The sequence below is a fragment of the Oncorhynchus keta genome, chromosome 17 (genome assembly GCF_023373465.1).
Source record: "Oncorhynchus keta strain PuntledgeMale-10-30-2019 chromosome 17, Oket_V2, whole genome shotgun sequence".
NCBI lineage: Eukaryota > Metazoa > Chordata > Actinopteri > Salmoniformes > Salmonidae > Oncorhynchus > Oncorhynchus keta.
The window spans coordinates 28,584,579-28,609,407 of record NC_068437.1 but is presented as its reverse complement, the minus strand read 5'-3'; the positions used below and the strand labels follow the sequence as shown (position 1 = coordinate 28,609,407).

The following is a 24,829-nucleotide window of genomic DNA, read 5'->3' as shown; positions in this document are numbered from 1 at the left end:
GTCATAATGATGCCCCAAACTGTGACTCTCAACCCACTATGTCTCCTAACCTCTACCCCTTGTCCCTACCCTCTCTGTAATAAGGACTGGTTCAGACTAGGGCTGTGGCGGTCATGAAATGTTGTCAGCCGGTGATTGTCATGCAAGTAACTGCCGGTCTCACGCTAATTGACAGTTCATTAACATAAACACTTTTAGCATCTTCTGGCTAGCCCATTTTAAAATGTCTAATACTGTACATCCATTTAATATAACCTACACCGTCACAATAAATCCATCATTTATTTTAGACAGGTCTAAAGAAACATGCTATGTAGAAAATGTAGCCTATTTCAGAAGAACAGAATAGCATATGCTGAGTTGTCCTTACAGTGCATTCAGACGTATTGTCATGATACAGCCTTATTCTAAAATGGATTCAATTAATTCATCAATCTACCCCTCATCAATCTACACACAATTCCCCATAATGACAAAGCGAAAACAGGTTTTTAGATATTTGGAAAATGTATAAATAAATTAAAACATAAATACCTTATTTACTCGAAATTGAACTCAGGTGCATCCTGTTTCCATTGGTCATCCTTGAGATGTTTCTACAACTTGATTGGAGTCCACTTGTGGTAAATTCAATTTATTGGACATGATTTGGAAAGGCACACACCTGTCTATATAAGGTCCCACAGTTGGCAGTGCATGTCAGAGCAAAGAACAAGCTATGAGGTCAAAGGAATTGTCTGTAGAGCTCTGAGACAGGACTGTGTCAAGGCACAGATCTGGAGAAGGGTACAAACACATTTCTGCAGCATTAAAGGTCCCCAATAACCCAGTGGCCTCCATCATTCTTAAATGGGAGAAGTTTGGAACCACCAAGACTCTTCCTAGAGCTGGCTGCTCGGCCAAACTTAACAATGGGGGTAGAAGGGCCTTGGTCAGGGTTGTCCAAGAACCCAATGGTCACTCTGACAGACCACAATAGTTCCTCTGTGGAGAAGGGAGAACCTTTCAGAAGGACAACCATCTCTGCAGCACTCCACCAATCAGGACTTTATGGTAGAGTGGCCAGACGGCAGCCATTCCTCAGTAAAAGGCACATGACAGCCTTCTTGGAGTTTGTCAAAAGGCACCTAAAATACAAGATTCTCTTGTCTGATGAAACCAAGATTGAACTCTTTGGCTTGAATGCCAAGCGTCACGTCTAGTGATGCACCGATATGACATTTTTGGCTGATACCGAAATCCAATATTTTCCTTGCCCAAAAAAACAATACCAATAACCAATATTTAAATGTTTTGTGGCCTTTTAAGCATTCTAGTACAGTTAAATAGTTAACATACACACATGGACGCAACGGTCTAAGGCTCTGCATCTCAGTGCAAGAGGCATCACCACAGTCCCTGGTTCGAATCCAAGCTGTATCACATCCGGCCATGATTGGGAGTCCCATAGGGCGGCGCACAATTGGCCCAGCATCGTCGGGGCTTGGTCGGAGTAAGCCGTCATTGTAAATAAGAATTTGTTCTTAATTAACTGACTTGCCTCGTTAAATTAAGATTACACACACACACACATACACACACACACGCACACCACACTGACCAAAAGTTATTTTGTTGGTATTTACGTATGTCCCCATTACCAGAAAAACATAATCAAAACCAATTTTTTTCAGTTACTTGCTATCCTGTTTCGTTGTTCATTTGCTCAGTCGTTTCATTCTCAACCAGGATTTCTATGGAACGCCGTTTGGGTCTTGGCATGTTAAAAAAGATACATGTCAAATAACACTATTTGAAGTGTTAAATAACACTATTTGACGTGTCAAATAAGCTTATTGACCAATCAGGACGTGAACATGACTGCACGTCACATAATCATTTTACGTGTGTTCATACATTTTTTACGTAGTTATTACACATTGATTACACTATCACTCACATTTTTATATGTCACAACGATTCATCGATACGTATGCTATGAATCTGGTAAAATTGTCTCGCGCACCTACAGTGCTGGTCATAAAAAAAGCTAGCTAGCTCATGGATGCAAACAATGTTCTTCCCAAAAAACATAGCAAAATGACATTGTCTGTTTCAGAAGCTGTAGTTAGCTAGCTAACTATATAGCTAGGTGTCATCATCTAAAATAACCCTAATTTACAAGACAGTTCTTATTTGATTAATGGTGGGCGGACCCATCTTTGTGAAGCTAGCCACAATAAGGACTAGCCACAAAAGTGGACTTTGTGGTCAGCCTTCAAAATAAAAGTATGTCATTGACAGTGATGTAAATGAATACAAGTAGTATAAATATGCCATAATTGAATAGATCATGCTAGACGAGGTTGGAATGTTTTTATATAAATTCAACAAAAGACAATAATTTGTTAATTTGACAAAATCTGTTGAAATCACACATGATGTATTATACTTTAGAATTGCATTGGGGACATACTTATTGCACAGCCTTACCTATGGATTGTGGATCAATGACATGGGGTATCAGTCTACACAGTGACACCCAGAGAACGTAGCTCTTATTGCGGAACTCTGAAACAACTGTGTATTGAGCCACATTTATCACATTTGTCAACCTATGTGTATGAACACTATTCCCGAGGAAAAACAATACTGCGTGGATGTTTTGGAGTCTGATAAGTCTGAGGACGTTGGGAAAAAATATATTGGGTATTGAGTAGACTGATCCCCAATCCTTAGGTAAAGCTGTACAATGCAATTTGAATGTCAATACACACTGTTATTGTATTACTAGTATTGGCTGACTGGCGAGGTGCTTTCACACAGTCACAGTCCCGCAATAAGAGCTACAATGCTAATATTTGCGTAAACTCTTCACAGTTGTGTTCTGTGAGTGTCACCGAGTAGACTGATACACCATTTAATTGCCTCACATTCCAACCTTGTTTAACGTTATCTAGTCTAAATATGGCATGATTCCATCAATTGTGACCTTCTGCATCACTTTCAAAGAGGTACTTTTATTTTGAAGGCAAACTGAAAATGTAACTATTGTGCCTAATCCTTATTGTGGCGAGCTTCACAACACAGAACCCACTCAGGTCAATCCACACTAGACAGATGAAGCTAGCTGGCTGCTTATAATGTTAGCTTTGGGCAACAGGGTTAAGTAGCTGGCTAGCTATTTATTTTCATGAACTGAAGTTCAATTTCAATAGGCGAACAACAAGTGGCTACATCACAAGGATTCCTAAATTGCTAAGAATAATGAAAATGACGGCAGTTTCTACTGGTCATTGTTTTCAGGCAGGTTGTATTGGTGCGAGCTAGGTACCAAGCTAACAAGCTACCCCAGAAGTTGCGGTCAAACAAATAATGATTTCTTTCCAACGCGGTATTGTAAACTCATTGTTTGTGGCCGGTGTTTGCTTGTTTGCAGACTTTTTTGTGCAGCTTTGACAGTGCTACTGATAGTAGTGGTGCTGCTTGACTTGCACGTGCAAATTTAGAAGACACAGCATTCTATAATAAAACTGTGTTACTTGACGTGTCAAATTAAAAGCTTATCTTTTTTGAAACGCAAAGACCCAAACGGCGTTCCATAGTATGTCGTGAAGCTAATAGCAGTGACGCTATTACTGTGTAATACCGGTAGGGCAACATCTGAACAATAGCTCACTTGGTAGTGTGTAACGGTGCTCGACCAGTCGAGAAAGCCAACATCACCCACGTCAGAGAACGGTTGATTGTCGAGGGCAATGAATGCCATTATCTTGGTGTTAATGGATTTCGCCTTTGAGTTGTCTCGCTGAAATGTTCTTACTCTTTCAAATGACTGTTCGACTTGTTGACTGCTCGATCCACACAGCAGACATTGTGGGCTAGGTTAGGAACGCTGTGTTGCACGTGTAGCGCAACATTTTGGGTGGCGTCATAACATCGTGTACCTACGTTATATAGGTCTGCACGTCAGCTTTGACATCGGTTTTGCACATTGCGTTAAACTAGACACCGGGCCAATACCGATGTTGGCATTTTTAGCTAATATCGTCCGATTCCAATATGTTTACCGATATATCGGGTATCCCTAGTTTCTACATAGCAGTGTCATCACAACAATGGAGCACCCTTCTCCCTCCCTTTTCCTCCTAACCATCTTCGGTAACATTGACAATCCTGTGTGTCTGTTTATCAATAAATCCTACTGCTGCTATCCTATTCTCTCTCTCTCTCTCTCTCTCTCTCTCTCTCTCTCTCTCTCTCTCTCTCTCTCTCTCTCTCTCTCTCTCTCTCTCTCTCTCTCTCTCTCTCTCTCTCTCTCTCTCTCTCTCTCTCCTCTGTCTCCCTCTTTCATTCTCTTAAGCCTCATATTTCTCCACATATACTTGATCATCCTCTCAGCCAGGAGAAAGAGAGGAGGCAGGAAGAGATTAAATAGGAAGGGAGGAGAAGAGAGGAAAGAAAAGAGGATAGACAGAGAGAGAAGGAACAGATACCATTTTCACTCTGCATATAATTCTTTCAGCCATCAAGGTCTTCCTCCCTCTTTCCCCCCTCTCCCCTTCTCTCTCTCTTCCTCGGAGGGCGGATGTACAGTAGGCCGTTGAGGGCTTAACGGGACCATAGAGAATGTCAATGTTATTCTTGTTTTTCCTGTGAGCTGGATAGAGGAAAGGCCCTTTTAGGAAAGGGAAATAGGGAAGGGTTTTTGGGAATGAACCCATTGGGACCCAAAACCACAGCTCCAATAGATCTACCTGGTAACAAGCACTGACAGGCCTACCTTGCCTCTCACAGCCTTCCAGGGTGGAGGATGGTAAAGATTATAAATCATTTTGAGGTTCATACAGTTATTAAGATAAGTTATGAGGTTGTCCCTCTTTCAGCCCCAGTCGTGGCTCCAGTCCTCTCCTTCACCCCATACCCTCCCACTCCTCCCTCCTGCGCCTTTGCCTCCCTGTCTCATCCCCAGTTGTGGCTCTAGTCTTCCTCTGCCTCAACCCATCCCCACCTCTCCTGTCCCACTCTTCCCTCCTCCCCCTCTGTCTCCCTGTGTCAGCCCCCGCTGTACTGTAGACTGTGTAATGACCTGTGGTGCTGATGATAATAACTATTAACACAGCTCTGTCTGGTCTAGGGTAGGGGATGGGCAACAGGTGGCCAGCTGAATTTTTTACTCCGACTGTCTCATCTACACACACACACACACACACACACACACACACACACACACACACACACACACACACACACACACACACACACACACACACACACACACACACACACACACACACACACACACACACACACACACACACACACTTCTTATCAGGTAATCATGCTTATATTTCTAGTGCTGCTTTTTGGACGCATCGCATATGCTGCTGCTACTGTTTATTATCTATCTTGTTGCCTAGTCACTTTATTCCTAGTTATATGTACATATCTACCTCAATGACCTCATACTCCTGCACATAGACTCTGTACTGGTACCCTGTGTATATAGCCAATTTATCGTCACTCACTGTGTATTTATTATCACTTTTATTATTACGTGTTTTACTTTTCTATTGTTTATCTTTTTTTCTTTCTCTCTGCATTGTTGTAAAGGGCCCGTATGTAAGTGATCCACTGTTAGTCTACACTTGTTGTTTACGAAGCATGTGATGAATAATATTAGATTTGATAACCTCAGTTCAGGAGAGGATGCTGCTACTGTTTTCTAGGCAGCAATATCTCTCACCCTCTCTCTCTCTCTCTCTCTCTCTCTAGCTCTCTCACTCCCTCCCACCCTCCCTCTCTTTCTCTCTCTCTAGCTCTACCTCGCTCACTCTCATAGTTACCCCAATACAGACATAACTGTGCTGTCTGTCTCTCCACATCTCCTCTATTTGGTTATTTATAGCCAGGAGGGTGTGGTCAGTCAGGTCTAATGACTATTGTTGCCGTGGTTACTGGTTAATGAGAAACTGTCTCTGTAGGTCTGAGACTGAACCAAAACACTCATTACTCCAATTATACACTGTAGCACACTACAACACGACAGAGAGAGAGAGAGAGAGAGAGAGAGAGAGAGAGAGAGAGAGAGAGAGAGAGAGAGAGAGAGAGAGAGAGAGAGAGAGAGAGGGACGGACGGACGGACGGACGGACGGACGGACAGACAGAGAGAGAGAGTTTATTTATACAGTATATTTTCCATTCTGGGGGGTCAATGTGACAAATAAATAATAATAATAATACAGTTACAGTACTGGCTTTCAACTTGCTGCTGTTGAGAGTTGTAATTGTACATTTAGAAATTGGTAGTGCATGGTCAGTTTTCCTCTTGTTATGTCATTCACTTACAGACCTTAGAGAGCTATCTAAAACCTGTCAGAAATGACCAGTGTTACCTAGATAGGTAGTGTTATCATGGCCAGATTATGTGCCCAGGGGCCTCGACCCCCATGGCGCCTCCATTGATTTTTTTGGAGTCACTCAGGTATTATATGAACACACATAATACATGGCAACATGTAGAATGACAGGAAATGAGCTTGTGAGGTTTGTTACTATTCCAATAAATGACAATATCCATCCAGACCTTCGCAACCTAGGAAATGTGTGTGACCGGATCTTCTCTAATAGTAGTTAGTATCCCTGGTTTATATCTACTGTAGATCTCTCGCTCTCTCTCGCTCTCTCTCTGTCTCTGTCTCTCTCTCTCCAGTGTCTTTCTGTGTAGCAGTATCCTTGTGTAGGTGTAGTTTTTTGTGTGTGTGTGGGTGCAATGTGTCCATGCTTGCAGTGTGTGTGTGTGTGTGTGTGTGTGTGTGTGTGTGTGTGTGTGTGTGTGTGTGTGTGTGTGTGTGTGTGTGTGTGTGTGTGTGTGTGTGTGTGTGTGTGTGTGTGTGTGTGTGTGTGTGTGTGTGTGTGTGTGTGTGTGTGTGTGTGAGAGAGATGCTGTGCTGTCAGTGTGTAGCCAAGCAGAGACACACCCATGCTTAACCTCAGGGTGGGGTTCTCTCTCTAAAAATCCCTACCACATACATATGGCAGCACTGTGTGTCTCTTTTCTCTTTATATTTCTCTCCCTCTTTCTCCTTTTCTGTTCATTCCCTTCAGCCCTCTCCTTCTCTTTTTTATCTCAGTTTGTGTAGCTTTCTTCTCTCTCTCTGTCTGACTTCTCCTCTCCGACTCTCATTACATCAGTTAGTGTGCTGGCATGGTCTTGGCCTGCAGCCTTCAATGATGCGTCATAACCTCTGTCACAATGACTTCACATGTTCAGTGGCTGAAGTCATTGTGACGGAGGCTATGATTAGTTGATTAGTTGAATCAGCTGTTTTACTCCTCTTAGATGAAGCAAAGGCTTGCACTCACACTGGCTCTCGCAGAGTAAGATAGTCTTTGTTGTTAACAAAGAGTTAGACCCCACCTTGATATTGTGGTACAGTTCCCTACTTATTCCTGTGACTGCAGTGGGAGTGTAGATCGGATAGAGAGAGAATGCGCACCTGCACTGTCAGCAACACTTACATATCTGTCACTCTCAGATGATCCCCCCACCTCACCCCCATCAGTCACTCTCAGATGACCCCCCTCACCTCCATCAGTCACTCTCAGATGACTCCCCCTCACCTCCATCAGTCACTCAGATGACTCCCCTCACCTCCATCTGTCACTCTCAGATGACCCCCCTCACCTCCATCTGTCACTCTCAGACAACTCCCCCCCCCTCACCTCCCTCTGTCACTCTCAGACAACTACCCCCCTCACCTCCATTTGTCACTGTCAGATGACTCCCCTCTCACCTCCATCTGTCACTCTCAGATAACTCCCCCTCCCCTCCATCTGTCACTCTCAGATAACTCCCCCCCTCACCTCCATCTGTCACTCTCAGATAACTCCCCCTCACCTCCATCTGTCACTCTCAGACAACTCCCCCCCTCACCTCCATCTGTCACTCTCAGATAACTCCCCCCCTCACCTCCATCTGTCACTCTCAGATAACTCCCCCCCTCACCTCCATCTGTCACTCTCAGACAACTCCCCCCCTCATCTCCATCTGTCACTCTCAGACAACTCCCCCCCTCACCTCCATCTGTCACTCTCAGATGACTCCCCCCTCACCTCCATCTGTCACTGTCAGATGGCTCCCCCCCTCACCTCCATCTGTCACTGTCAGATGACTCCCCCCTCACCTCCATCTGTCACTGTCAGATGGCTCCCCACTCACCTCCATCTGTCACTCTCAGATGACTCCCCCTCACCTCCATCTGTCACTGTCAGATGACTCCCCCCTCACCTCCATCTGTCACTGTCAGATGGCTCCCCCCCTCACCTCCATCTGTCACTGTCAGATGACTCCCCCCTCACCTCCATCTGTCACTGTCAGATGACTCCCCCCTCACCTCCATCTGTCACTCTCAGATAACTCCCCCCCTCACCTCCATCTGTCACTCTCAGACAACTCCCCCCTCACCTCCATCTGTCACTCTCAGACAACCCCCCCCCTCACCTCCATCTGTCACTATCAGATGGCTCCCCTCACCTCCATCTGTCACTGTCAGATGACTCCCCCTCACCTCCATCTGTCACTCTCAGATAACTCCTCACCTCCATCTGTCACTGTCAGATGACTCCCCATCACCTCCATCTGCCACTGTCAGATGACTCCCCCCTCACCTCCATCTGTCACTGTCAGATGACTCCCCTCACCTCCATCTGTCACTCTCAGATAACTCCCCCCCTCACCTCCATCTGTCACTGTCAAATGACTCCCCCTCACCTCCATCTGTCACTCTCAGATGACTCCCCCCTCACCTCCATCTGTCACTCTCAGATGACTCCCCCCTCACCTCCATCTGTCACTCTCAGATAACTCACCCCTCACCTCCATCTGTCACTCTCAGATGACCCCCCCTCACCTCCATCTGTCACTCTCAGATGACTCCCCCCCCCACCTCCATCTGTCACTGTCAGATGACTCTCCCTCACCTCCATCTGTCACTGTCAGATGACTTTCCCTCACCTCCATCTCTAACTGTCAGATGATCCCCCCCCGACCTCCATCAGTCACTCTCAGACGACTCCCCCCCTCACCTCCATCTGTCACTGTCAGATGACTCCCCCCTCACCCCCATCTGTCACTCTCAGACGACCCCCCACCTCCATCTGTCACTCTCAGACGACCCCCCCCCACTTCCATCAGTCACTTTCAGACGGACCCCCCCACCTCCATCTGTCACTCTCAGACGACCCCCCCACCTCCATCAGTCACTCTCAGATGACCCCCCCACCTCCATGTGTCACTCTCAGACGACCAAGCTATTAGAATACACAGTCACACTCAGATTAACACATAACCTTTTTTAACCTAATTTTAGAGAATTTGGCAGTAGGTCCAAACGGCCTCACAACCGAAGTCCACGAATCACACTCTGACTCCATACACACACACACACCATATTAACCCTACGTGTGTGTGTGTGTTTCCTTGCAGCCCAAACTGATGGCCAAGGACCTTTTGGATTTAGTGGCCTCCCACTTCAACCTGAAGGAGAAGGAATACTTTGGCATCTCCTACACCGATGAAACGTAAGTCCCTCTGGTTCACTACCATCACCATGGATGTAGTCCTGGGGATACACTACCATCACCATGGATGTAGTCCTGGGGATACACTACCATCACCATGGATGTAGTCCTGGGGATACACTACCATCACCATGGATGTAGTCCTGGGGATACACTACCATCACCATGGATGTAGTCCTGGGGATACACTACCATCACCATGGATGTAGTCCTGGGGATACACTACCATCACCATGGATGTAGTCCTGGTCCTGGGGATACACTACCATCACCATGGATGTAGTCCTGGGGATACACTACCATCACCATGGATGTAGTCCTGGGGATACACTACCATCACCATGGATGTAGTCCTGGGGATACACTACCATCACCATGGATGTAGTCCTGGGGATACACTACCATCACCATGGATGTAGTCCTGGTCCTGGGGATACACTACCATCACCATGGATGTAGTCCTGGGGATACACTACCATCACCATGGATGTAGTCCTGGGGATACACTACCATCACCATGGATGTAGTCCTGGTCCTGGGGATACACTACCATCACCATGGATGTAGTCCTGGTCCTGGGGATACACTACCATCACCATGGATGTAGTCCTGGTCCTGGGGATACACTACCATCACCATGGATGTAGTCCTGGTCCTGGGGATACACTACCATCACCATGGATGTAGTCCTGGTCCTGGGGATACACTACCATCACCATGGATGTAGTCCTGGTCCTGGGGATACACTACCATCACCATGGATGTGGTCCTGGTCCTGGGGATACACTACCATCACCATGGATGTAGTCCTGGTCCTGGGGATACACTACCATCACCATGGATGTGGTCCTGGTCCTGGTGATACACTACCATCACCATGGATGTAGTCCTGGTCCTGGGGATACACTACCATCACCATGGATGTAGTCCTGGTCCTGGGGATACACTACCATCACCATGGATGTGGTCCTGGTCCTGGTGATACACTACCATCACCATGGATGTAGTCCTGGTCCTGGGGATACACTACCATCACCATGGATGTAGTCCTGGTCCTGGGGATACACTACCATCACCATGGATGTGGTCCTGGGGATACACTACCATCACCATGGATGTAGTCCTGGTCCTGGGGATATACTACCATCACCATGGATGTGGTCCTGGGGATACACTACCATCACCATGGATGTGGTCCTGGTCCTGGGGATACACTACCATCACCATGGATGTAGTCCTGGTCCTGGGGATACACTACCATCACCATGGATGTGGTCCTGGTCCTGGTGATACACTACCATCACCATGGATGTAGTCCTGGTCCTGGGGATACACTACCATCACCATGGATGTAGTCCTGGTCCTGGGGATACACTACCATCACCATGGATGTGGTCCTGGGGATACACTACCATCACCATGGATGTGGTCCTGGGGATACACTACCATCACCATGGATGTGGTCCTGGGGATACACTACCATCACCATGGATGTGGTCCTGGGGATACACTACCATCACCATGGATGTGGTCCTGGTCCTGGGGATATATGTGATGTGCAGGGTTTTGTTCCAGCCCAGCACTTACACACCTCGAATGGGATGTAACTACACCGTACCCTGTTTATCATATACTGAGAAATGTATGTTTAAAATGTAAGGATGACATTTTATGTTATTTTGGGAGTGAGGATGTGAGCCCAGAGGATGACAGATGAAAGTATTATTATAAACTGGGTGGTTTGAGCCCTGAATGCTGATTGGATGAAAGCCTTGGTATAACAGACCGTAAACCACGGTTATGACGTAACCTTTATTTTTACTGCTCTAATTATGTTGGTAACCAGTTTATAATAGCAATAAGGCACCTCAGGGGTTTTGGTTTATGGCCAATATACCACGGCTAAGGGCTGTGTCCAGGCAATCTGCGTTATGTCGTGCGCAAGAACAGCCCTTAGCCGTGGTATATTGGCCTAAAACCACACCCCCTCGGGCCTTATTGCATTTCAGTTGAATGCATTCTGACCAGGTATCCCTCTTTCCATTTCCTTATTGCTTAAATATAGAACTGTTATTTCCAGTCATACACTCTTGTCCCAGCCTGCTATTCCCTAGAATACTGTTGGTTATTGATTTACGTAGAGGCTGACAGTCTGTGGTAATATAATAATAATAATATATGCCATTTAGCTGACGCTTTTATCCAAAGCGACTTACAGTCATGTGTGCATACATTCTACGTATGGGTGATCCCGGGAATCGAACCCACTACCCTGGCGTTACAAGCGCCATGCTCTACCAACTGAGCCACAGAAGGACCACGTATTTTATACCTCTTGACGTATATTATACCATTCCACTGTTTCCGCTCCAGCCAATACCACAAGCCCGTCCTCCCCAATTAAGGTGCTACCAACCTCCTGTGACAAAGACACACCCCAGTTCTGTCTCTCTGTTTCTCTGCCAGTCCCTCAGTTCTATGATGTAGATTGGTTGTTTCTGTGTCTGAGAGCTGAAAGAGCTGCATGTTGCCCATAACACCATGCAGGTTTACCAGGGTGACAAGCTGCCTCTGCAGTTTTCATCCCTGTCAGAGAGAAAGAAAGAGAGAGGATGGGTAGAGTGTGAAGCGCAGGGAGCTAGGCTGTACTATTCATTATTGAATCAGTCAGTTCTGTAGTGTACTGAGTTTGTCTCCTCATTGGTTGGGTGTGCAGTATGCTGACTTTCGATTGGTTGTTGTGTCTCCAGGGGTCATTTCAGCTGGCTGCAGTTGGACCGAAGGGTTCTAGAACACGAGTTCCCCAAGAAGTCTGGACCCATCGTACTGTACTTCTGTGTCAGGTACGGTCACATCATAGAAAAACACACACGAGCAGCGCTCCTACATGTACATATAGTACACAGCCTCCAGCAGGAAACACAGACATGCCCCCTAGTCAGACAGATGTCTGCACACTACCTTAACTCTGTGAAGAAGGCACATAATAACTTCATTATACTGTAAGAGAACACCAGTCATATTTCAGTAATAGTTGTCTAGCTATTTATCATGCATGATGTTCAGTGTGTCTGTGTGTGTCTGTATGTGTCAGATATATAAGAGGATGTCTCCCTGTAAAGTGGAGCTGCAGCTGTGATCTGACCTGTAGTAGCAGGGTTCTAAACCCACTCTTTTCTCCTGCCAGTCCCTTTGTACTGCTCTGACAATGGCTGCTCTCTTACATAACACACATCCTGAGTGAGTGTCTGTGTGTGTATGTGTGTGTGTGTGTGTGTGTGTGTGTGTGTGTGTGTGTGTGTGTGTGTGTGTGTGTGTGTGTGTGTGTGTGTGTGTGTGTGTGTGTGTGTGTGTGTGTGTGTGTGCATGTTTGTGTGCGTGTGTGCGTGTGTGTATGTGTGTGTGCGTGTGTGTGTATGTGTGTGTGTGTATGTGTGTGTGTGTGCATGTTTGTGTCTACAAGAAGTCATTGTAGTTGGAAGAAAAGGTACAGGATCTGAAGATAATGTGTCTGACCTTTCTTTGCACCTGTGGAAACGCTACACACACACACAGACACACACACACACCGTGCTGAATAGTGTTGGTCAGTACTTTAAAGATCCCTATGATGACATATATGCTCTAGGGACTTGTCATTCCTTAGCAATGTACATAGCAACCTGCATTGGAGACACAACGGATGAATGGTTGTTTGTACTGATTGGCATTAACGATAAGTGTCTCCAAAATGGTGTGCGGTAATGACGTCATTTCAACCTACCATAATAGCTTTGATGTGTATGGATATTGTATTGTTGCATGGGGTGTATTGTTCACGTAACAGATCACTATCAAATACATGGCCTTGTGTTCAGGGTAAGCCATCAGTGCGCATACAATAGAATGACTATTGTGATTACTTCTGTTATAGCCAGCCACTAATAACATATCCAGTCACTCCACATTCCCACACACAAATACACACACGCATTGAAATGCTTATTAATACAATGCATTTATACACACCACACACTCACACACACATCCTGATACACAGTTAAACACAGAGACAGACTGATGAAACTGCAATCAGTCTAAATGTCAGAGCTGAATCCATTATCAGACTTCCCTGCCAGAGCATCCCAGTGTGTGAGTGTGAGTGTGTGTTTGTGTGTGTGCTTTCATGCTTGCATGCTTGTGTGCACGGTGCTTGTGCATTGGTTTCACAGCATGTGTGTGCATGTTTTGGAAACAGTAGCTGTAACAACGACCCATCTCTCTATATATAGACTACATTATACTGTTATAGTAGCTCCCATCTCTCTATATATAGACTACATTATACTGTTATAGTAGCTCCCATCTCTCTATATATAGACTACATTATACTGTTACAGTAGCTCCCATCTCTCTATATATAGACTACATTATACTGTTATAGTAGCTCCCATCTCTCTATATATAGACTACATTATACTGTTATAGTAGCTCCCATCTCTCTATATATAGACTACATTATACTGTTACAGTAGTTCCCATCTCTCTATATATAGACTACATTATACTGTCAGTGCTCCCATCTCTCTATATATAGACTACATTATACTGTTATAGTAGCTCCCATCTCTCTATATATAGACTACATTATACTGTTACAGTAGTTCCCATCTCTCTATATATAGACTACATTATACTGTTACAGTAACTTCCATCTCTCTATATATAGACTACATTATACTGTTACAGTAGCTCCCATCTCTCTATATATAGACTACATTATACTGTTATAGTAGCTCCCATCTCTCTATATATAGACTACATTATACTGTTACAGTAGCTCCCATCTCAATGTATATAGACTACATTATACTGTTATAGTAGCTCCCATCTCTCTATATATAGACTACATTATACTGTCAGTGCTCCCATCTCTCTATATATAGACTACATTATACTGTTAGTGCTCCCATCTCTCTATATATAGACTACATTATACTGTTACAGTAACTCCCATCTCTCTATATATAGACTACATTATACTGTTACAGTAGCTCCCATCTCTCTATATATAGACTACATTATACTGTTACAGTAGTTCCCATCTCTCTATATATAGACTACATTATACTGTTATAGTAGCTCCCATCTCTCTATATATAGACTACATTATACTGTTATAGTAGCTCCCATCTCTCTATATATAGACTACATTATACTGTTATAGTAGCTCCCATCTCTCTATATACAGACTACATTATACTGTTATAGTAGCTCCCATCTCTCTATATATAGACTACATTATACTGTTACAGTAGCTCCCATCTCTCTATATATAGACTACATTATACTGTTATAGTAGCTCCCATCTCTCTATATATAGACTACATTATACTGTTACAGTAGTTCCCATCTCTCTATATATAGACTACATTATACTGTTATAGTAGCTCCCATCTCTCTATATATAGACTACATTATACTGTTACAGTAGTTCCCATCTCTCTATATATAGACTACATTATACTGTTATAGTAGCTCCCATCTCTCTATATATAGATTACATTATACTGTTACAGTAGCTCCCATCTCTCTATATATAGACTACATTATACTGTTATAGTAGCTCCCATCTCTCTATATATAGACTACATTATACTGTTACAGTAGTTCCCATCTCTCTATATATAGACTACATTATACTGTTACAGTAGCTCCCATCTCTCTATATATAGACTACATTATACTGTTAGTGCTCCCATCTCTCTATATATAGACTACATTATACTGTTACAGTAACTCCCATCTCTCTGTATATAGACTACATTATACTGTTATAGTAGCTCCCATCTCTCTATATATAGACTACATTATACTGTTACAGTAACTCCCATCTCTCTATATATAGACTTCATTATACTGTTATAGTAGCTCCCATCTCTCTATATATAGACTACATTATACTGTTACAGTAGCTCCCATCTCTCTATATATAGACTACATTATACTGTTATAGTAGCTCCCATCTCTCTATATATAGACTACATTATACTGTTACAGTAGTTCCCATCTCTCTATATATAGACTACATTATACTGTTATAGTAGCTCCCAAATCTCTGTATATAGACTACATTATACTGTTATAGTAGCTCCCATCTCTCTATATATAGACTACATTATACTGTTACAGTTGCTCCCATCTCTCTATATATAGACTACATTATACTGTTACAGTTGCTCCCATCTCTCTATATATAGACTACATTATACTGTCAGTGCTCCCATCTCTCTATATATAGACTACATTATACTGTTACAGTAACTTTCATCTCTCTATATATAGACTACATTATACTGTTACAGTAGCTCCCATCTCTCTATATATAGACTACATTATACTGTTACAGTTGCTCCCATCTCTCTATATATAGACTGCATTATACTGTTAGTGCTCCCATATCTCTATATATAGACTACATTATACTGTTACAGTAACTCCCATCTCTCTATATATAGACTACATTATACTATTACAGTAACTCCCATCTCTCTATATATAGACTACATTATACTGTTACAGTAACTTCCATCTCTCTATATATAGACTACATTATACTGTTACAGTAACTTCCATCTCTCTATATATAGACTACATTATACTGTTATAGTAACTCCCATCTCTCTATATATAGACTACATTATACTGTTATAGTAGCTCCCATCTCTCTATATATAGACTACATTATACTGTTAGTGCTCCCATCTCTCTATATATAGACTACATTATACTGTTATAGTAACTCCCATCTCTCTATATATAGACTACATTATACTGTTACAGTAACTCCCATCTCTCTATATATAGACTACAGTATACTGTTACAGTAACTTCCATCTCTCTATATATAGACTACATTATACTGTTATAGTAACTCCCATCTCTCTATATATAGACTACATTATACTGTTATAGTAACTCCCATCTCTCTATATATAGACTACATTATACTGTTATAGTAACTCCCATCTCTCTATATATAGACTACATTATACTGTTACAGTAACTCCCATCTCTCTATATATAGACTACATTATACTGTTACAGTAACTCCCATCTCTCTATATATAGACTACATGATACTGTTATAGTAACTCCCATCTCTCTATATATAGACTACATTATACTGTTACAGTAACTCCCATCTCTCTATATATAGACTACATTATACTGTTACAGTAACTTCCATCTCTCTATATATAGACTACATTATACTGTTAGTGCTCCCATCTCTCTATATATAGACTACATTATACTGTTACAGTAACTCCCATCTCTCTATATATAGACTACATTATACTGTTACAGTAGCTCCCATCTCTCTATATATAGACTACATTATACTGTTATAGTAACTCCCATCTCTCTATATATAGACTACATTATACTGTTACAGTAACTCCCATCTCTCTATATATAGACTACATTATACTGTTACAGTAGCTCCCATCTCTCTATATATAGACTACATTATACTGTTATAGTAACTCCCATCTCTCTATATATAGACTACATTATACTGTTACAGTAACTTCCATCTCTCTATATATAGACTACATTATACTGTTACAGTAACTCCCATCTCTCTATATATAGACTACATTATACTGTTACAGTAACTTCCATCTCTCTATATATAGACTACATTATACTGTTACAGTAGCTCCCATCTCTCTATATATAGACTACATTATACTGTTACAGTAGCTCCCATCTCTCTATATATAGACTACATTATACTGTTACAGTAGCTCCCATCTCTCTGTATATAGACTACATTATACTGTTACAGTAGCTCCCATCTCTCTATATATAGACTACATTATACTGTTACAGTAGCTCCCATCTCTCTATATATAGACTACATTATACTGTTACAGTAACTTCCATCTCTCTATATATAGACTACATTATACTGTTACAGTAACTTCCATCTCTCTATATATAGACTACATTATACTGTTACAGTAACTCCCATCTCTCTATATATAGACTACATTATACTGTTACAGTAACTTCCATCTCTCTATATATAGACTACATTATACTGTTACAGTAACTCCCATCTCTCTATATATAGACTACATTATACTGTTAGTGCTCCCATCTCTCTATATATAGACTACATTATACTGTTACAGTAACTCCCATCTCTCTATATATAGACTACATTATACTGTTACAGTAACTCCCATCTCTCTATATATAGACTACATTATACTGTTAGTGCTCCCATCTCTCTATATATAGACTACATTATACTGTTACAGTAACTTCCATCTCTCTATATATAGACTACATTATACTGTTACAGTAACTCCCATCTCTCTATATATAGACTACATTATACTGTTACAGTAACTCCCATCTCTCTATATATAGACTACATTATACTGTTACAGTAACTCCCATCTCTCTATATATAGACTACATTATACTGTTACAGTAACTCCCATCTCTCTATATATAGACTACATTTTACTGTTACAGTAACTCCCATCTTTCTATATATAGACTACATTATACTGTTACAGTAACTCCCATCTCTCTATATATAGACTACATTATACTGTTACAGTAACTCCCATCTCTCTATATATAGACTACATTATACTGTTATAGTAACTCCCATCTCTCTATATATAGACTACATTATACTGTTACAGTAGCTCCCATCTCTCTATATATAGACTACATTATACTGTTATAGTAACTCCCATCTCTCTATATATAGACTACATTATACTGTTATAGTAACTCCCATCTCTCTATATATAGACTACATTTTACTGTTACAGTAACTCCCATCTCTCTATATATAGACTACATTATACTGTTACAGTAACTCCCATCTCTCTATATATAGACTACATTATACTGTTATAGTAACTCCCATCTCTCTATATATAGACTACATTATACTGTTATAGTAACTCCCATCTCTCTATATATAGACTACATTATACTGTTATAGTAACTCCCATCTCTCTATATATAGACTACATTTTACTGTTACAGTAACTCCCATCTCTCTATATATAGACTACATTATACTGTTACAGTAACTCCCATCTCTCTATATATAGACTACATTACACTGTTATAGTAACTCCCATCTCTCTATATATAGACTACATTATACTGTTACAGTAGCTCCCATCTCTCTATATATAGACTACATTATACTGTTATAGTAACTCCCATCTCTCTATATATAGACTACATTATACTGTTAGTCCTCCCATCTCTCTATATATAGACTACATTATACTGTTATAGTAACTCCCATCTCTCTATATATAGACTACATTATACTGTTACAGTAGCTCCCATCTGTCTGTATATAGACTACATTATACTGTTACAGTAACTCCCATCTCTCTATATATAGACTACATTATACTGTTACAGTAACTTCCATCTCTATATATAGACTACATTATACTGTTACAGTAACTCCCATCTCTCTATATATAGACTACATTATACTGTTACAGTAACTCCCATCTCTCTGTATATAGACTACATTATACTGTTACAGTAACTCCCATCTCTCTATATATAGACTACATTATACTGTTACAGTAACTCCCATCTCTCTATATATAGACTACATTATACTGTTACAGTAACTTCCATCTCTATATATAGACTACATTATACTGTTACAGTAACTCCCATCTCTATATAAAGACTACTTTATACTGTTACAGTAACTCCCATCTCTCTATATATAGACTACATTATACTGTTACAGTAACTTCCATCTCTCTATATATAGACTACATTATACTGTTACAGTAACTCCCATCTCTCTATATATAGACTACATTATACTGTTACAGTAGCTCCCATCTCTCTGTATATAGACTACATTATACTGTTACAGTAACTCCCATCTCTCTATATATAGACTACATTATACTGTTACAGTAACTTCCATCTCTCTATATATAGACTACATTATACTGTTACAGTAACTCCCATCTCTCTATATATAGACTACATTATACTGTTACAGTAACTCCCATCTCTCTGTATATAGACTACATTATACTGTTACAGTAACTCCCATCTCTCTATATATAGACTACATTATACTGTTACAGTAACTCCCATCTCTCTATATATAGACTACATTATACTGTTACAGTAGCTCCCATCTCTCTGTATATAGACTACATTATACTGTTACAGTTGCTCCCATCTCTCTGTATATAGACTACATTATACTCTTACAGTAACTCCCATCTCTCTATATATAGACTACATTATACTGTTACAGTAGCTCCCATCTCTCTATATATAGACTACATTATACTGTTACAGTAGCTCCCATCTCTCTATATATAGACTACATTATACTGTTACAGTAGCTCCCATCTCTCTATATATAGACTACATTATACTGTTAGTGCTCCCATCTCTCTGTATATAGACTACATTATACTGTTACAGTTGCTCCCATCTCTCTATATATAGACTACATTATACTGTTATAGTAACGCCAATCTCTCTGTATATAGACTACATTATACTGTTACAGTAGCTCCCATCTCTCTATATATAGACTACATTATACTGTTATAGTAGCTCCCATCTCTCTATATATAGACTACATTATACTGTTACAGTAGCTCCCATCTCTCTATATATAGACTACATTATACTGTTATAGTAGCTCCCATCTCTCTATATATAGACTACATTATACTGTTACAGTAGTTCCCATCTCTCTATATATAGACTACATTATACTGTTATAGTAGCTCCCATCTCTCTATATATAGACTACATTATACTGTTACAGTAGTTCCCATCTCTCTATATATAGACTACATTATACTGTTATAGTAGCTCCCATCTCTCTATATATAGACTACATTATACTGTTACAGTAGCTCCCATCTCTCTATATATAGACTACATTATACTGTTATAGTAGCTCCCATCTCTCTATATATAGACTACATTATACTGTTACAGTAGTTCCCATCTCTCTATATATAGACTACATTATACTGTTACAGTAGCTCCCATCTCTCTATATATAGACTACATTATACTGTTAGTGCTCCCATCTCTCTATATATAGACTACATTATACTGTTACAGTAACTCCCATCTCTCTATATATAGACTACATTATACTGTTATAGTAACTCCCATCTCTCTATATATAGACTACATTATACTGTTATAGTAACTCCCATCTCTCTATATATAGACTACATTATACTGTTATAGTAACTCCCATCTCTCTATATATAGACTACATTTTACTGTTACAGTAACTCCCATCTCTATATATAGACTACATTATACTGTTACAGTAACTCCCATCTCTCTATATATAGACTACATTACACTGTTATAGTAACTCCCATCTCTCTATATATAGACTACATTATACTGTTACAGTAGCTCCCATCTCTCTATATATAGACTACATTATACTGTTATAGTAACTCCCATCTCTCTATATATAGACTACATTATACTGTTAGTCCTCCCATCTCTCTATATATAGACTACATTATACTGTTATAGTAACTCCCATCTCTCTATATATAGACTACATTATACTGTTACAGTAGCTCCCATCTGTCTGTATATAGACTACATTATACTGTTACAGTAACTCCCATCTCTCTATATATAGACTACATTATACTGTTACAGTAACTTCCATCTCTCTATATATAGACTACATTATACTGTTACAGTAACTCCCATCTCTCTATATATAGACTACATTATACTGTTACAGTAACTCCCATCTCTCTGTATATAGACTACATTATACTGTTACAGTAACTCCCATCTCTCTATATATAGACTACATTATACTGTTACAGTAACTCCCATCTCTCTATATATAGACTACATTATACTGTTACAGTAACTTCCATCTCTCTATATATAGACTACATTATACTGTTACAGTAACTCCCATCTCTCTATATAAAGACTACTTTATACTGTTACAGTAACTCCCATCTCTCTATATATAGACTACATTATACTGTTACAGTAACTTCCATCTCTCTATATATAGACTACATTATACTGTTACAGTAACTCCCATCTCTCTATATATAGACTACATTATACTGTTACAGTAGCTCCCATCTCTCTGTATATAGACTACATTATACTGTTACAGTAACTCCCATCTCTCTATATATAGACTACATTATACTGTTACAGTAACTTCCATCTCTATATATAGACTACATTATACTGTTACAGTAACTCCCATCTCTCTATATATAGACTACATTATACTGTTACAGTAACTCCCATCTCTCTGTATATAGACTACATTATACTGTTACAGTAACTCCCATCTCTCTATATATAGACTACATTATACTGTTACAGTAACTCCCATCTCTCTATATAGACTACATTATACTGTTACAGTAGCTCCCATCTCTCTGTATATAGACTACATTATACTGTTACAGTTGCTCCCATCTCTCTGTATATAGACTACATTATACTCTTACAGTAACTCCCATCTCTCTATATATAGACTACATTATACTGTTACAGTAGCTCCCATCTCTCTATATATAGACTACATTATACTGTTACAGTAGCTCCCATCTCTCTATATATAGACTACATTATACTGTTACAGTAGCTCCCATCTCTCTATATATAGACTACATTATACTGTTAGTGCTCCCATCTCTCTGTATATAGACTACATTATACTGTTACAGTTGCTCCCATCTCTCTATATATAGACTACATTATACTGTTATAGTAACGCCAATCTCTCTGTATATAGACTACATTATACTGTTACAGTAGCTCCCATCTCTCTATATATAGACTACATTATACTGTTATAGTAGCTCCCATCTCTCTATATATAGACTACATTATACTGTTACAGTAGCTCCCATCTCTCTATATATAGACTACATTATACTGTTATAGTAGCTCCCATCTCTCTATATATAGACTACATTATACTGTTACAGTAGTTCCCATCTCTCTATATATAGACTACATTATACTGTTATAGTAGCTCCCATCTCTCTATATATAGACTACATTATACTGTTACAGTAGTTCCCATCTCTCTATATATAGACTACATTATACTGTTATAGTAGCTCCCATCTCTCTATATATAGACTACATTATACTGTTACAGTAGCTCCCATCTCTCTATATATAGACTACATTATACTGTTATAGTAGCTCCCATCTCTCTATATATAGACTACATTATACTGTTACAGTAGTTCCCATCTCTCTATATATAGACTACATTATACTGTTACAGTAGCTCCCATCTCTCTATATATAGACTACATTATACTGTTAGTGCTCCCATCTCTCTATATATAGACTACATTATACTGTTACAGTAACTCCCATCTCTCTGTATATAGACTAAATTATACTGTTATAGTAGCTCCCATCTCTCTATATATAGACTACATTATACTGTTACAGTAACTCCCATCTCTCAATATATAGACTACATTATACTGTTATAGTAGCTCCCATCTCTCTATATATAGACTACATTATACTGTTACAGTAGCTCCCATCTCTCTATATATAGACTACATTATACTGTTATAGTAGCTCCCATCTCTCTATATATAGACTACATTATACTGTTACAGTAGTTCCCATCTCTCTATATATAGACTACATTATACTGTTATAGTAGCTCCCAAATCTCTGTATATAGACTACATTATACTGTTATAGTAGCTCCCATCTCTCTATATATAGACTACATTATACTGTTACAGTTGCTCCCATCTCTCTATATATAGACTACATTATACTGTTACAGTTGCTCCCATCTCTCTATATATAGACTACATTATACTGTCAGTGCTCCCATCTCTCTATATATAGACTACATTATACTGTTACAGTAACTTTCATCTCTCTATATATAGACTACATTATACTGTTACAGTAGCTCCCATCTCTCTATATATAGACTACATTATACTGTTACAGTTGCTCCCATCTCTCTATATATAGACTACATTATACTGTTAGTGCTCCCATATCTCTATATATAGACTACATTATACTGTTACAGTAACTCCCATCTCTCTATATATAGACTACATTATACTGTTACAGTAACTCCCATCTCTCTATATATAGACTACATTATACTGTTACAGTAACTTCCATCTCTCTATATATAGACTACATTATACTGTTACAGTAACTTCCATCTCTATATATAGACTACATTATACTGTTAGTGCTCCCATCTCTCTATATATAGACTACATTATACTGTTATAGTAACTCCCATCTCTCTATATATAGACTACATTATACTGTTACAGTAACTCCCATCTCTCTATATATAGACTACAGTATACTGTTACAGTAACTTCCATCTCTCTATATATAGACTACATTATACTGTTATAGTAACTCCCATCTCTCTATATATAGACTACATTATACTGTTATAGTAACTCCCATCTCTCTCTATATATAGACTACATTATACTGTTACAGTAACTCCCATCTCTCTATATATAGACTACATTATACTGTTACAGTAACTTCCATCTCTCTCTATATAGACTACATTATACTGTTAGTGCTCCCATCTCTCTATATATAGACTACATTATACTGTTACAGTAACTCCCATCTCTCTATATATAGACTACATTATACTGTTACAGTAGCTCCCATCTCTCTATATATAGACTACATTATACTGTTATAGTAACTCCCATCTCTCTATATATAGACTACATTATACTGTTACAGTAACTCCCATCTCTCTATATATAGACTACATTATACTGTTACAGTAGCTCCCATCTCTCTATATATAGACTACATTATACTGTTATAGTAACTCCCATCTCTCTATATATAGACTACATTATACTGTTACAGTAACTTCCATCTCTATATATAGACTACATTATACTGTTATAGTAGCTCCCATCTCTCTATATATAGACTACATTATACTGTTACAGTAGCTCCCATCTCTCTATATATAGACTACATTATACTGTTATAGTAGCTCCCATCTCTCTATATATAGACTACATTATACTGTTACAGTAGTTCCCATCTCTCTATATATAGACTACATTATACTGTTATAGTAGCTCCCATCTCTCTATATATAGACTACATTATACTGTTACAGTAGCTCCCATCTCTCTATATATAGACTACATTATACTGTTATAGTAGCTCC

At 39.8% G+C, this 24,829-nt stretch overlaps 1 protein-coding gene across 17 annotated transcripts in view; it reads left to right on the top strand.

Moving 5' to 3' along the window:
• Window positions 1-24,829, top strand: part of LOC118396254 (FERM domain-containing protein 4A-like) — a 232,967-nt gene that overhangs the window by 133,186 nt on the left and 74,952 nt on the right. For all 17 annotated transcript variants that reach the window (XM_052465817.1, XM_052465818.1, XM_052465816.1 and 14 more), the window contains exons 3-4: window positions 9,467-9,561; window positions 12,312-12,404. In XM_052465817.1, the coding sequence (XP_052321777.1) occupies window positions 9,467-9,561; window positions 12,312-12,404 (188 nt within the window). The remainder of the gene's footprint in view (window positions 1-9,466; window positions 9,562-12,311; window positions 12,405-24,829) is intronic.